Source organism: Ceratotherium simum, chromosome 1 (genome assembly GCF_057802395.1).
Source record: "Ceratotherium simum simum isolate JZ-2026a chromosome 1, ASM5780239v1, whole genome shotgun sequence".
Taxonomy (NCBI): domain Eukaryota; kingdom Metazoa; phylum Chordata; class Mammalia; order Perissodactyla; family Rhinocerotidae; genus Ceratotherium; species Ceratotherium simum.
Window position 1 is genome coordinate 798,439 of NC_141900.1, and position 16,932 is coordinate 815,370.

The 16,932-nt window shown below is 39.7% G+C and overlaps 1 protein-coding gene across 3 annotated transcripts in view; it reads left to right on the forward strand.

The window, feature by feature from the left end:
* The window catches only part of BLVRA (biliverdin reductase A), a 72,644-nt gene extending 56,124 nt beyond the window's left edge, over positions 1–16,520 (forward strand). For all 3 annotated transcript variants that reach the window (XM_087429766.1, XM_087430294.1, XM_087430791.1), the window contains exons 6-8: positions 9,300–9,407; positions 11,384–11,555; positions 16,156–16,520. In XM_087429766.1, the coding sequence (XP_087285892.1) occupies positions 9,300–9,407; positions 11,384–11,555; positions 16,156–16,414 (539 nt within the window). In that variant the 3' untranslated portion in view covers positions 16,415–16,520. The remainder of the gene's footprint in view (positions 1–9,299; positions 9,408–11,383; positions 11,556–16,155) is intronic.
* The last annotated feature ends 412 nt before the right edge of the window (positions 16,521–16,932 follow it).

Here is a 16,932-nt window from a genome sequence, read left to right on the forward strand (position 1 = left end):
CTGATTAAGCTATCAGCAGAAACCCATAGGCCAGGAGAGAGTGGGATGATACATTCAAAGTACTTAAATATGGGCCGGCCCCGTGGCTTAGCGGTTAAGTGCACGCGCTCCGCTGCTGGCGGCCCGGGTTCGGATCCCAGGCGAGCACCGACACACCGCTTCTCCGGCCACGCTGAGGCCGCGTCCCACATACAGCAACTAGAATGGATGTGCAACTACAACATACAACTATCTACTGGGGCTTTGGGGGAAATATAAATAAATAACATCTTTGAAAAAAAACAAAAAACAAAAAAAAAAACAAAGTACTTAAATAAAAAAACCGTCAACCAAGCATGTTTTACTCAGGAAAGTTGTTCTTCAGAAATGAAGGAGAGAGAAAGACTTTCCCAGGCAAATAAAAGCTGGAGGAATTTATCATCACTAGACCTGCCTTATAAGAAATGTTAAAGGGAGTTCTTCAGGCTGAAATGAAAAGGTGCTAAGTAGTAGCAAGAAAATACGTAAAAGTGTAAAATTCACCAGTAAAGGTAAATATTTAGTCAAATTGAAAATAATACTGCAATAGTGGTGTGTAAATCATTTTAAACTCGAGCATATAGGTTAAAAGACAAAATTGTTAAAATATAGCTGCAATATTTTGTTAATGGATTCACAAGATAAAAAGATGTAAATTAGGATACCAACATAATTTGGGGGGGAGGAGGACAAGTAAATGTGTAGAATTTTTTTATGCAATTGAAATTAAGTTGTTATCAGCTTAAAGTAGACCATTATAACATAAGATGTGTTATGAAAGCCTCAGCATAACAGCAAAGACAATCTTATATACACAAATGATAAAGAGAAATAAATCAAAGCATATCACCACAAGAAATCATCAACTCACAAAGAAAGACAGCAAGAGAGGAAAAAAGGAAGAAAGGAACTATAAAACAATCAGAAACCAGTTAACAAAATGGCAATAAGTCCTTACCTGTCAATGATTATTCTAAATGTAAATGGCTTCAATTCTCAAATTAAAAACATAGAGTGGCTCAATGGATTAAAAAAGAAGACCCAACTATATGCTGCCTACAAGAGATTCACTTAAGCTTTAAGAACATTCATAAGTCAAAAGTGAAGAGATCGAAAAATATTTCATGCAAATAGACACCAAAATAGAGCGCGTACTTACACAAAATAGCTTTAAGTCAAAAGCTGTAATAAGAGAGAAAGAAAGACATTATGTAATGATAAAGAGGTCAGTTCATTAAGAGGATATAGCAATTGTAAATATATATACACCCAATATTGGAGCACCAAAATATATTAAACAATTATTTTCAAATCTGAAGGCAAAAATAGACAGCAATGCAATAATAGTAGGGGACTTCAATACCCACTTTCAACAATGGATAGATCGTCCAGACAGAAATACAATATGGAAATAATGGATTTGAACTACACTTTAGACCAAATGCACCTAACAGACATATACAGAACATTTCAACCAACAGCAACAGAATACACGTTCTTCTCAAGTGCACATGGAACATTCTTCAGGATAGATTATGTATTAGGTCACAAAACAAGTCTTAACAAATTTAATAAGATTGACATCAAGTATCTTTTCTGACCCTATGGTATGAAGTTAGAAGTCAGTAACGAGGAAAGCTGGAAAATTCACAAATACGTGGATTAAACAATGCGCTTCTGAAAAGCCAATGGGGCAAAGCAGAAGTCAAATGGAAGTCAAAAAAATATCTTGAGATGAATGAAAATGGAAATACCAATACCAAAACTTATGGGATTCAGCAAAAGCATTTCTAAGAGGGAAGTTTATAGTGATAAACACCTACATTAAGAAAAAAGAAAGATCTCAAATAAACAACCTAACTTTACATCTTAAGGAGATAGAAAACCTGAGCAGAAGGAAGGAAATAATAAAGATTAGAGCAAAAATAAATGAAATAGAGACTAGAAAGACAATAGAAAAGATCAGTGAAACTAAGAGTTGGTTTTTTAAAAAGATAAACAAAATTGAAAAGCCTTTAGCTAGACTTAAAAAGAAAAAAAGATAATTCAAATTAATAAAATTATAAATGAGGGGGAGACATTGTAACTGATACCACAGAAATACAAGGGATCATAAGAGACAACTATGAACAACTATATGCCAATAAATTAGATAACTTAGAAGGAAATGGATAAATGCCTAGAAACACACAACTTACCAAGACTGAATCATGAAGTAATAGTAATAGAAAAACTGAACAGACCAATAATGAGCAAGGAGATTGGATAAGTAATCAAAAACTTCCCAACATATAAAAGCCTAGGGCAAGATGGCTTCATGGGTGAATTTTACAAAATGTTAAGAGAAGAATTAATACCAATCCTTCTCAAACTCTTCCCAAAAATTGAAGAGGAAGGAACACTGCTTAACACATTTTATGAGGCCAGCATTACCCCGATACTGAAAGCAGACAAGGACACTAAAAGGAAAGAAAATTACAGGCCGATATCCATGATGAACATAGATGCAAAAATCTTCATCAAAATGCTAGCACTGAATTCAAGAGCACATTAAAAGGATCATACACCATGATTTAGTGGGATTCATTGCTGGGATGTAAGGATGGTTCAACATACGTAAATCAATAAATGTGATACACCACATTAATGTAATGAAGGATAAATATATGGTCATCTAAATGGATGCCGAAAAAGCATTTGACAAAATTCAACATCCTTTCATGATAAAAACTCTCAACAGACTTGGCATAGAAGGAATGTTCTTCAATATAGTAAAAGTGATATTGAGAAGCCCACAGCTAACGTCATATTCAGTGATGAAAAATTAAAAGCCTTTCCTCTAAGATCAGAAACAAGACAAGGATGCCCACTCTCACCACTATGTTCTATTTAACATAGTACTGGAAGTCGAAGCCAGAGTAATTACGCAAGAAGAAATAAAAGACGTCCAAATCAAAAAGGAAGAATTAAAGTTGTCTGTGTTTGCAGATGACGTGATCTTATATTTAGAACTCCCTAGGGGCCAGCCCAGTGGTGTAGCAGTTAAGTTTGTGCATTTGCTTCGGCGGCCCAGGGTTTGCAGGTTCAGATCCTGGGTGCGGACCTACTCACCACTCATCAAGCCATGCATCCCACACAGAACAACTAGAAGGGTACACAATTATGACATACAACTATCTACTGGGGCTTTGGGGAGAAAAAAGCAAAAAAAAGAGAAGGATTGGCAACAGTTGTTAGCACAGGGCCAATCTTCCTCAAAAAAAAAAAAAAGAACTCCCTAAACCCTAGAGATTCCACCAAGAACTGCTAGAACTAATAAATGAATTCAGTAAAGTTGCAGAGTACAAAATCAACATACAGAAATCAGTTGTTTCTATACACTAACAACTATCTGAAAGAGAAATTAAGAAAGCAATCTCAATTACAGTACCATCAAAAACAATAAAATACTTAGGAATAAATTTAACCAAGGAGGTGAAAGACATACACTGAAAACTATAAGAACATGTATGAAAGGGATTAAAGAAGACACAAATAAATGGAAAGATATCCTGTGTTCTTGGATTGGAAGGATTGATTGTTAAAATGTGCATACTATCCAAAGCAATCTACAGATTCAGTGCAATCCCTATCAAAATTCCAGTGACATTTTTCACAGAAATGGAAAAAAGTATCCTGAAATTTGTATAGAACACAAAAGACCCCAAATAGAAGAGCAATCCTGAGAATGAAGAACAAATCTGGAGACATCACACTTCCTGTTACAACCTATAATACAAAGCTCTAGTAATCAAAACAGTGTAGTACTGCCATAAAAACAAGCACATAGATCAGTGTACCCAGACACTGACATAAAGCCCAGACATAAACCCATGCATATATGGTCAACTAATTTTTGACAAGGGCACCAAGAACACACAATGGGAAAAGGATAGTCTCTTCAATCAATGATGTTAGGAAAACTGGATATCCACGTGCAAAAGAATGAAACTGAACCCTGTCTTACACCACTCACAAAAATTATCTTGAAATGCATCCAAGACGAAGCATTGGAAAAAAGAAAAAAAAAGAATTACCTGAAACTATAAAACTCCTTGAAGAAAACATAGGAAAAAATCCCTGACATTGGTTTTGGCAATGTTTTCTTGGGTAAGACACTAAGTGCACAGGCAGTGATAGCTAAAATAAACAAATAGATCTACATCAAACTAAAGAGCTTCTGCACAGCAAAGGAAACAGTAAATTGAAATGGCAACCTACAGAATGGGGAAAAGTATTTGCAAACTATATATCTGATAAGGGGTTATTATCCAAAATATAAAGAACTCATACAACTAATAGCAAAAAAGCAAATAATCCAATTAGAATATGAGCAGATGAACTAAATAGACATATTTCCAAAGAAGACATACAAGAAGTATGTCAACAGGTACATGAAAGAGTGCTTAACATTGCTCGTCATCAGGTAAATACAACTCAAAACCACAGTGAGATATCACCTCACATCTGTTGGGATGACTGTTATCAAAAAAAGAATAGCAAGTGTTGGTGAGGATGTGGGGAAAAGGGAACCCTGGTGCACTGTTGGTGGGAATGTAAATTTGTACAGCCAAAATGGAAAACAGTATGATGAATCTTCAAAAAATTAAAAGAGAACTACCATATGATCCAACAATCCTACTCCTGGGTGTATTTCCAAAGGAATTGAAATCAGTATATCAAAGAAATATCTGCACACCCATTTTCGTTATAGCATTATTCACGATAGCCAAGATATGGAAACAACCTGAATGTCCTTCAGTGGATGAAAAGATAAAGAAAATATGGCATGCATACACACACACACACACACACACACACAATGGAATATTATTCAGCCATTAAAAGGGGGGGGGATCTTGCCTTTTGCAACAGCATGATGAAGCTGGAACACATTATGCTAAGTGAAATAAGCCAGACAGAGAAAAACCAATACTGTGTGGTTTCACTTATATGTGGAATCTAAAAAAATTAAAACAAACAGCCAATTTCATAGAAACAGAGATTAGAATGGTAGTTGCCTGAGGTTGGAGGGAAGAGGAAATAGGGCGATGTAGGTCAAAGTGTACAAATTTTCAGTTCTAAGAAGTTCTGAGCCTGTAACGTACAGCGTGGTGATTATAGTTAGTGCTATGGTATTGTATACTTGAAAGTTGCAGAGTGTAGATCTGAAGCATTCTCATCACACATAGACAGAGTTACCTATGTGATGTGATGGATGTGTTAAGTATCGCTCTTGGTAATTATTCCACGATGTATATGTATATCAAATTAACACATTGTACACTTAAATATATACGGTTATATTTGTTAATTATTCCTCAGTTTTTAAAAATGAAGTAAATGTGAGGAAATTAACATTGATACATAGTACAATCTAATCCTCAGACCACATTCATATTTTCCCAGTTTTCCTAATAATGTTCTTTATAGCAAAATGATTTAGTTTAGAATCACATATTGTTTTCAGTTGACATGTCACTTTTAGTCTCTGCTCTGGATAGTTTCATTCATTCCTTGGTATTTAGGAAGATTATAGGCCAGTTATTTTGTAGAATGTTCCTGAATTTGGGTTTGTCTGATGTTTCTTCATGATTAGATTTGGGGTATGCATCTTTCACAGGAATATCATAGAACTGATGCTGTGTTCTAAGTGAAATAAGTGACTTCCAATTCAATTTGTCCATTACTAATGATATCATTTAATTAAGGTGGTGTCTGCCAGGTTTCTCCACTGAAAGTTACTTTTTTTCCCCTTTGTAATTAATAATTATTTTGTGGGGAGGTAATTTGAAACTTGGTAAATATCCATTATTTATCACACTTTCTGATTATTCATTTGCTAATTTATATTAGTATGGGTTCATGGCTTTTTTTAATTCAATGGATTATAATCTATTTTTATTATTTATTTTGATGTTCAAATTGTTTCATATTTGGTCAGTGGGGACCTCTCCATGCTGTCTGTCATGTCATTTTGTTATATTTCCATTATTCTTTGAGAAATTCTTTGCTTTCTGGAATAAAATTGTTTATGTTCATTGTATGCTTTCTCTGCCTCAGCCCTGCAATAAGCCATTTCTTTCTTTCTTTCTTTTTTTTTTTTTTTGGTGAGGAAGATTGGCCCTGAGCTAACATCTGTTGCCAATCTTCCTCTGCTTTGTATACGGGAGGCCACCACAGCATGACTCAGTGAGCAGCGTGTAGGTCCACACCCAGGATCTGAACCTGCGAACCCCAGGCTGCTGAAGCAGAGTGTGTGAACTTAACCACTACGCCACCAGGCCGGCCTTAATAAGCCATTTCTTTAAGGAATCCTAGTTCTTTTAGTGGCGAATGGTATTTTTTAAAATTGTTTTTATTGAGATAATTGACATATAACATTATATTAGTTTCAGGTGTATAGCATAATGATTCGATATTTGTATATATTGCAAAATGAGCACCACAATAAGTTTAGTTAACAGCCATCACCACACATGGTTACACATTTTTTTCTTGTGATGAGAACTTGATGGTCTGCTGTCTTAGCAACTTGCGAATATACAGTGCAGTACTAACTGTAGTCCCCATGCTGTACATCACATCCCAGGACTTATTTATTTTATAACTGGAGGTTGTACCTTTGACCACCTTCACCTGTTTTGCCCCCTCCCTACTCCCACCTCTGACAGCCATCAATCTGTTCCCTGTATTTATGAGTTTGGTTTTTTTTTTTTTTATGTTCCCTGTATAAGTAAGATCATACAGTATTTGTCTTTCTCTGTCTTATTCACTTAGCATAATGCCCTCAAAGTCCACTCATATTGTCACAAATGGCAAGATTACCCTCTTTTTTATGACAGAATAATATTCCATTGTATATATATACCACATTTTCTTTATCCATTCATCCATCAATGGACACTTAGGTTGTTTCCATGTCTTGGCTATTGTGAATAATGCTGTAATGAACATGGGGGTGCAGATATCTTTTTGAGTTAGTGTTTTCATTTCCTTCAAATAAATACTGAGAAGTGGAATTGCTGAATCATATGGTAGTTCTATTTTTAATTTTTTGTGGAACCTCCATACTGTTTTCTATAGTGGCTATACCAATTTGTAATCCCATCAACAGTGCAGTAAATGGTATATTGATATCAAGATTTGTATGCTAGGTGTGCTCATTGCTTTTGAAGTATCTCTACTTCTAAGACCCTTCAATGAAGAGATCTATGAATAAATGTATATGAATTTGTGTGTGTACATGTGTGTATGTGTATACTGTGGTTGCCACGTGTGTTTATCACAATAGAACACTGAGTGAATGATAGAAAAACAAGCGAAGATGCGGTTGGAAGATACAAAGTTTCTTTGATGACCATGGAGATAGAAATACAGAAATGGAAATATGGAAATAGTGCTAGAGAGAGCACAACGTGTTCTGAAGCATGGTCCAACTTCCGAGATGCCCAGTGTCCCTTTATAGGCCTACAGGTGTGGACAAAGCCACCCACAGGAGAAGAGCTTCTACTTTTCATAAGACACTTTCTTTGCCATATTCATGGACTAGGGAGTGGGTGGAAGGGATCTCATTTTCCCACACACTTACCTCTCTGGAGACTCATGCGGCATGCCTGCCTACTCATGAGGTGCAAGAACACGCCCAGCACATTCTGCAGTGTTTTCTGTCAGGCTGGGTTAAGCAATGGCTAATGTCCCAGGAGCATCTCCCAGTGGCCCAGATTTCTCTCTGTGTTTCAGTGAAACTGTTAGGTCATAACCACACTTTAGTTCTTAAGTAGACATTTTTCCAAAGAGGACATCGAAATGGCCAACAGGCACATGAAAAGATGCTCAGCTTCACTAATCCTCGGGGAAATGCAGATCCAAACCACAATGAGGTGTCACCTCACGCCTTTAGGATGGCTGTCATCAAGAAGACAAGAGACAACAGGTGCTGGCGAGGATGTGGTGAAAAGGGAACCCTTATACATTGGTGGTGGGAATGTAAATTGGTCCAACCACTATGGAAAACAATATGGAGGTTCCTCAAAAAATTAAAATAGAACCGCCATATTATCTAGTGATTCCACTTCTGGGTATATACCCAAAGGAAATGAAAACAGGTTTTTGACAAGATATCTGTACTCCCATGTTTATAGCCAAGATGTGGCAACAACTCAGTCTGTGCCCGTCAACAGATGAATGGATAAAAAAGATGTGATACATATACACAATGGGATGTTATTCAGCCATGAGTAAGGAGGCTATCCTCCCATTTGCGACAACATGGATGGACCTTGAGCACATTATGCTAAATGAGATAAGTCAGACAGAGGAAGACAAGTACTGTATGATATCACTTTTATGTGAAATCTAAAATAAATCTGTGAAAAACAGAGATTACCAGCAGATGGAGGGAATGGTGAGGATAAGAGTGATGGTGTTTAAGGGCACAAACTTGTAATGCTTAGTAAATAAGCCATAAAGATCTAAATAAATAAAAAATAGAAGGGGAAAATTAACCAAAACATACTTTAATAATAGAGCTTTATTCTTTAAATTTTCCCTAAGTTTTTTTTTTTGTTTTGTGGACCTAGAGAGATTGGTAATATGGGGGAAAATATATGGAAAAAATAGGCATGTGAGAACAGTTGAAAACGACGAGCTATTGAGGGGAGAAGAAAATAATGCTGTATTTTATGAAACTTCTGGTCTAGATATGAAAAAGCCAGCAGAGCAAAATTTTTTAACAGCTTCGTTTTAGAGTCCAAAATTTTAGTTACAAATATTAAGGTTTTATCCTCCCTCCAATCTGAATAATTTTAAAAAGTCATCTGGTTCTTCCAATTCTTTGAAATAAAGAGTCCAATTTTAGCTCCTCTCCTTTAGTCCCAGCAATCTCTTTTCTTTTCTTCAGTTCCAATCCCTTTTCTTCTCGTGTTTCTGAGATTTCTGTGCCGCACTGCCCCTTCTGTCTAGAACAGAAGCTAACACTCGGCTGGCTCTCAGACACTTCCCTAGCTCATCTTGTCTTTGAGGCAAGTGGATACCTTCTTGCTTTCTTAGATTTTCATTTCTGTTGTAAGCTTAGAATTGGCACCACCTTCAGCTGGGGTGTGTAGGGTGTGCTGGTGCTCAGAGTGGTTCTGAGGTCTGTGTGTCGGTCTGTGCTGGAGGAAGACAGACCTGGACTCTGGGATGCACAACCATACACAGTTGGTGACAACTGCCTTTTTACTCCATTTGTGTCATGACAGGGAAAGTCTTGCATGAGGAGCATGTGGAACTCTTGATGGAGGAGTTTGCATTCCTGAAAAAAGAAGTGGTGGGGAAAGACCTGCTGAAAGGCTCTCTTCTCTTCACAGGTCAGTTTTAGGTGGGGTCGCAGGTCATGTGTAACTGTTGAGACCAGAGGCTAACTGGGTTCTTCCCTAGCTCTCTAGGATGTGCACTTGGATTCTTTTTTGCTCAAGACTCTCTGACTAAGGACCATTTAATTTAATCTTCCCATGCTTCCGTGAACAATAAAATACCTACTTTTCTTCTTTCCTCAAATGAGATGTAATTGCTTGGTGGGCCTTGGGTAAAAAGTGTGTTAGAAATCTCAAGCGTATTTATGCTTCTGTCTCACTCTATTAGGTGGAATTTTCTCTCATGAAATCTTAACAAGTTGGAGATTATTTTTCCACAGGAGGTTGAAAATGAAACCTCTTTTTTAAAAAAGGACTCAGAGATGGGTTCTTGGAGAGAACTTTTTTATACTTCTCTTTGTGGAGCAAACAAAATATGCATAGCCCCTTCTTCCTCCAAGTTACAAGGACATTGGCTGTGGCCAAAATATTTGACCTACCATATATTTGGTTATTTACTTCATGTTTGTCATTTTTTGAGCAGCTCCATTAGCAATAGGAAGTGAGCATCCTGGAGCCTCCTGCTCTTGTGGTCACCTTTGGGTGGACTCCTTATCTGGCTGGACCCAAGGGTGTCTGGGCCACCTTTCTGAGGGCTTTCAGTACAGAAAGGAAACCCTGACATGGCCTGGCATAGTTAAGCGGTAAAACTGTTCATCTCTTCATGAGTTTCCGGAAAATACAGTGAAACCTCATTGCAAAATCCATCTTCGTCCTTTAAAATCATGATAGAATGAGAGTTGTGGTGACATAACAATAACCGTTAATCTGTGCAAGGAACTATGCTAAGTATGTGACATGCATTAGTTCGTGTTAATTCATATGACAATCCTATAAAGGGGGTATTTATTACCCCCTTTATACAGGTAAAAAAATGAAGCTCAGAGAGGTGAATAGCTTCACAAAGTTGACAAAACAGTTAAGTGGCTGAGCCAGCTCAGGCCTCTGACTACAGAGCTCAAGCTTCTGGTGGCTGATCCGTCCTCTCCAAAGAACGGGAGCAGACAGTGACCAGCCCAGAGGGAGCCACCTTTCTTTTTTAAGTTTGACACTTAGGTCCTAGTGATTTCAAACTATGTTGTCTATGAAACTTATAATTTTTGTTTGCTTTTATTTATAACTTATCTTTTTTTAGAACATACTCATAATTATGAATTGCTTTAAGTCAATATCAAAGTTATAGGAAATCTTTGGTTTATAGAGCAATGTAACAGGTATGAAGTCTTATAATTTTAGGTTATGTTTAAAATTTGACCTGGGGACAGTGGGCAGCAGTATCTTGACCCAATGGATTTCTCACACAGGTGCCCTTTTGAATGTACTTTTGTATAGGAGATTATGAAGACTAAGAAAACACTTAACGCTGTATCAGTTTTCTTGATATTGACATAGTTCATAACTATTACCATTTTCTTTATGGCTATCATGATGCTTTCACCCTATTCCCATTATACAGATAGTTATATGGTATTTTTAGAAAGATAGGTTTGAGGGGCTAAAATACCTTGGTTCTTCTTTTTTTACAAGACTTCTTTAAATCACTAACTGAAGAGACTATATATGTATGTGTGTGTGTGTCTATAAGTATATGTATTACACACACACACACACATATATGTTAGAAGCCTGAAACATTTTTATTATCCTGTGTGGTAGATGGACTGCTGTTTCCCATAAAATGTTTCCTTTTACTCACAAAACTGAATTTAATAAACAAGAAACAAGGGAGATGCTTTTATGATAGTGACATTCAAGCACCTGGGTTTCATTGTGGGTCATCCTCACAGCCAGCCCGTCAGGCAAAGTTGCCTCGTCCCGATCGTCTCAGCACTGTCTGTTCACCCCCCGTCATGCCCGCCCACGCCCCCCACCTGCTCTCCCACTGTCAGGCCCTCATTTCCCAGTTCCCACGTGTTTGTGATTCCCCACAGCTGGCCCATTGGAAGAAGAGCGGTTTGGCTTCCCCGCGTTCAGTGGCATTTCGCGCCTGACCTGGCTGGTCTCCCTCTTTGGGGAGCTTTCTCTGGTGTCCGCCACTTTGGAAGAGCGAAAGGAAGATCAGTATATGAAAATGACTGTGTGCTTGGAGACAGAGAACAAACGGTAGGTTGTGAGAAACTGTGAGGAGAAGGAAGCTTGTGGACACCCTCTTGTGTTCACGAGGGTGAATCTGGAGGAGCCCGGCAGCCCTACCCCACCCCCACTCCAGAGGGCTGTCTGCTTCTGAAACAGAACAGGTGCTGAGACTGCACTTCTGTTGCCTCATGGCATCCTCACAGCAGCCCTGTAAGGTAAATAAGACCAACAGGACCCCCTCTGCAGTAAGTAGAGGCTGACAGAATTTGAGAGGTTGCCTCAGCCACGCGAGTGAGCAGTATCAGATGTGGTAGCAGAAATCCAGTTACCTCTGAGGCCTGAATTCTTTCCAGCATTTCATTATGGAAGTTGCAGACGGAGGGAAGAATCTTAGGGAACACCCGTGCGAGTACCCCCCGGATCCTGCTGTTGACATGTTGCCCTGCACGCTTATCGCGTGTCCAGGTACTCATTCCTCAGTGTGGCCAAAACTGAATCAGCTTTATCGTCACGTCACACTATTGTACTGTCCCCAAAATGCTCTGATTCTTTATTTCTCATACCAAGTCTTTTTAAACAAAAAGATATTCATAATTTTTCTTGGAAAGCATTTGGGCTTTTGGGTGTAAAATTTTGAAAACAGCAAATGTTTTAGAGTGTTTCTATATGTTTCCAGGTAGATGGGTCGCTTGGTAGTAAAAAAAACAGACCATTGGGTAGTTACAAAAAGAGAAGAGTATGTGAGTCCCTGAAGGAAGCCTGATCTATGTCCATTTTGAGGGGTTTCCTCTCTTCCCAGGGAAGGGCGGAGGTCGCAGATGCAGAAACTCGTGCAGAGCTGGGAAGTGCTGCCTGTGGAGGGGTAGCAGTGGGGGCCCTGACTGTGACGCCGGCCATGTCATAGTGTTAGAATTGCAGCCATGACAGGTGCAGTCCCCTGTGTTCAGAGCTAAAGGTGGCTCAGAGGGCTCAGGAGCATAGGGGAGGGGGGGCACCTGGAGAGGTCAGATCATGCTTCTCAGAGGAGGAGGTGCTGTGCTCGGTCTTGACGTCTGAGTAGGAGTCAGACAGGAAACAAGACGTGATGGGAGCAGAGGCTGACTCGTTACTGCAGGGCGGGGCAAGCTCCAGGTGAGGGGTTGGGACAGATGGCAAATACCGAATTATAGTAACTTCTTAAATTCGTATAGTACTTTCCACTTCACAAATTGCATTTTTAATCTCATACCACCACCATGGCGTAGGTAAAGCTGTCTGCTTTTTATGATTACTGATTGTTACTGATTAGGAAATTGAGGTGGAGGAAACATCCTGACCTTTTGCATTCCCTCCCTGAAACTCAAGTTACAATGGAGGACACGAGAAATTCCCCCAGGTGGATCAGAATATTTGAAATATCTCAAGTTTATTTTTATCTAGTGTTAAAATAATGCAGTAATTAAGTAGCATTAATATTAATCTTTGTCATCACATTCTGGAATGTTTGTGAAGCCTGTACCATGAGCTTTTAGAACTAGCCATGAGCTGAAACTAACATAATGTTACATGTCAACCATACCTCAAAAAAACAAACAAAAAACTAGCCATGGGAATTAATTTCTTGGAAGAAGTTAGACCAACTTTTTGATAGAGTTTATAATAGTCATTTATTTTTTTAAATTTAAATTATAACCAAAAGATTTTAGTTGATTGATTAAACACCTTAGTTTTACTAGTTTACTAATTTAACTGTTTCCTATATTCTTTGCCTGACCTGAATATGCATTTTTGATTTATAGGCTAGCATTGATTCACACATGAATCATTTTAATGACTTCCAGAATAGAAAACTTGCTCAACTGCAGTTCTTCAAAGCAGACTGGTCCCTGTCTGGTTTATATGCCCCATGGTAGAGTACGTCACGTGACAAAGAAAGGCCGCCTTATCCTGTGAATGCAGCCCTGGCTTCTGACTGTGCCTGGGAAGATGCTTTGGGATCTGTGGGTCTCTTTTCTCTCTGTCCGCCAAGCTTATCTCAGTCTGCAGACCAGATTTTATTTCAGCTATAAGTAGATGTCTTTCCAGGGCTTGTTACGACACATTAGGAGCCTCTGCCTGTTGTTTCCAGACACAATTTCTTATGTTATAGCTACCTTCAAACAGCGTGGTGGAATGGAGTGGAGCCACAGCAGGTGATGAGGAGGAGGGAGGCCTGATCTTGAAACGTCACAATAAAAGACTAGCAGGATGGGGCTAGTTATCTGAATCCCTGTTGTACAAGTACTAGTATCAGCTGTGTATATTGGGTGCTTACTATGTGCTGGGCATGGGCCGAGCCCTTTCACAAGCATTTTCTCATATAATCTTTATACCAGCTCTGAAATGGGCGTGATTATTCTCACCTAGGAAACTGAGGCTCAGAGGGGTTAAGAAACTTGCCAAGGGCATAGAGCTAATAAGTGATGGTGAGAGAATCACACTTAGGCAGCCTGTCTCCAGTTCCCAGATTGTCACACCTTCTCCCTAAAAAATGAACAGGAAGGGCGTGAGAAAGGAGCATCATGGAAAACCTACCAGGCCTTGTCTTTACCTTATCATAGTCCTCACCTCTCAGTAAAGGAGGTATCATTAGCCTCAGATCCCAGAGTTAACCAGGAAACCTTAGTGCAACTTATTCCCAAGCCCGTGTTCTTTTCATTTTACCAGCAGTTTTCAAACTTTGTGAAAATAAGCATTAGAACACCTTTTCAACCCAAATCTTGTGGATAGCCGGTATAGGGAAGAGGTGCATGTTTCAACTCTCCTGTTGAAGCCAGTTGGTAGGAGTAGTGCCAACACCATGCAGGCCCCTGCCTGCTCATCCTTCAAGGCCGGGGGAGGAGCCTCGTTAGGACAGGGCCACCTCCACCGTGCTCGAAGACGCCTGCTGACACTAGGGATGTGCATGTGTTTGAACAGCTTCCTGTAGAAGAGGAGAAGTAAGAAGCGTTTTTGCAGGTAGTCAGTGCCCAGGTTAATGAATGCAAATATTTGCAAATGAAGATTTCCCCCCCCCCCCCCCAGGCCTGCCCTCCTGCAGCCCAGTGGGAGAGGAGAGAGGAAGTCTGAGCAGTGGTGGCAGAGACCTGATGCTGCTCAGGTCTAACCCTTTCCCTGTTCACACTGAAAACTCCGTCGGGTAGCACAGCAGTCCAACAGAAGTGCCTCGTCCTTGACCCTGACTCACCCCCCAGAAAGAAACGGGAGGGGAAAGCAACAAGAAGTAGTCAGACACCAGCAGCAAGTCACCTCGTTCCTGGGACTTTGTTCTAAGAAAAGGGAGGAGGGGAAACTGTGTATATGTATATGCATGAAGATGTTGAATGCAGGATATCCATATTAATTTAAAATTGGAAAGAGGTTAAAGATTTGGCAACAATAAAATATTAAATTATATAATCAATTGTACATGATATGCAGCCAAAAATAATCGTAATAGCAATATCTGTACGATCATAGAAATATTTTAAAATAAGGAAAAGAAGCATAATCAAAAATTATACTTGATGGGGGCCGGCCCGGTGGCGCAAGCGGTTAAGTGCGCGCGCTCTGCTGCGGCGGCCCGGGGTTCGCTGGTTCGGATCCCGGGCGTGCACCGATGCACTGCTTGGCAAGCCATGCTGTGGCCGCGTCCCATATAAAGTGGAGGAAGATGGGCACAGATGTTAGCCCAGGGCCGTCTTCCTCGGCAAAAAAAGAGGAGGATTGGCGGATGTTAGCACAGGGCTGATCTCCTCACAAAAAAAAAAAAAAAAAAAATTATACTTGATGATTAATGTTATATGCATATAGACAAATATTTGAAAGGATCGTCTCAAACTGAAGATACTTTTTATTTAGGTGAGAGAATTATGGATTTTTTTTCATTTAAAAAGTCCTTAAATCAATGCTGTATTGTTTTTAGAATGTATTCTAAAAAGCAGATTTTCTCTTTTTCCTGTCACGTTATTCAATGAAGCTTCTTACTGTAGGTCAAGTCTACTTAGGAGGTTTCTCTGTTTTTCATTGGGCAGATAACACAGCTCTTATCTACTATAAAGACAGAAAAGATAAAACCAGAGAAAGGAGAGACTTCAGAGAAGTGGAGTCTATCCTATTTGGATTTTAGATTTTTGTGAGTGCTGACATTAGCCTGGGGGGCAAATTTGAAATGGAGACAGCAGAGAGAATGGTGTTTTCTGGCATGTGCTTGGGGTCATAGACTTCTTTGAGAATGTAATGAACTGTTTCCCCCAAAAATGCACATATCCATGGAAACAACAGTTTGCACAATCTCCGGTGCTTCATGGACTGCCTGTAGCCCTTATCTGGATCCCCTAGAGGGATCCATGAGACTCAGGGTCAAAGCTCCTGAATAACAAGCTGGTGTCCACACAAAGGTCATTGACTGAATTCCCCTGCCTGATGGCAAAATTAAATAAAGGACTGTTTGGCGGTGAAGTTGAAAACAGTCACCCCTGGCCTTTGTGAGGCTGGTGGAGGTCGGAGTGCCACCCTGAGCAGCAGCTGCAGGGGAGACGGGTGTGGAAGGAGGGTGTGTTCCCAGGCGCTCAGGGGCCCGCCAGCGTCCATTTGTAATCTCTAACACATGGTTCTTTCATCTTCGCAGTCCGCTGACGTGGATTGAAGAGAAAGGGCCTGGTCTAAAACGAAACAGACATTTAAGCTTCCACTTCAAATCTGGGTCCCTGGAGAATATGCCAAATGTAGGAGTCAATAAGAATATCTTCCTGAAAGATCAAAATATATTTGTCCAGAAACTCTTGGGCCAGTTCTCAGAAGAAGAACTGGCTGCTGAAAAGAAACGCATCCTGCACTGCCTGTGGCTCGCGGAAGAAATCCAGAAATACTGCTCCTCAAAGAAGTAAGAGAAGGGAGCAGCGTGGCACTTCCAAGACAGGACCATAGTCTGATTTTTATCGAGTTGACCTTTATCTCTCTTCTTACAATTAAACATGTCTTGGGTAAACAGGATTTGCTTATTGTCACGCCCTGTGTGGGGAGTGATGTTGGGGGTGGGGCGCATGCACTGGGGACGAGGGAAGAGCTAACCCTGGGTGAGCTGCGCTAAATGCTTATCTGCCCGGTTTGATTTACTCTTCTCAACAGCTCTATCAGATGGGTATTACCAGGCTTGTTCTCATTAGTATATTGGAAAATTCTGTTTGAAGTCACCCAGATAGTCAATAGCAGAACCAGCCTTTAAACGCCACTCATGCACTGAGCCACCACACAATAGTGCCTTGAACCCTCTTTAAGGAATTTTATTTTCCCCTACAAACTTTCACTGGGTGACTGTGCTAGGTGCTGGGGATTCTAAAAGTGAATAAGACATAGCCACTGCCCTCAATAACTCAGTGTCCAAAGGGAACCACTCACACGAACT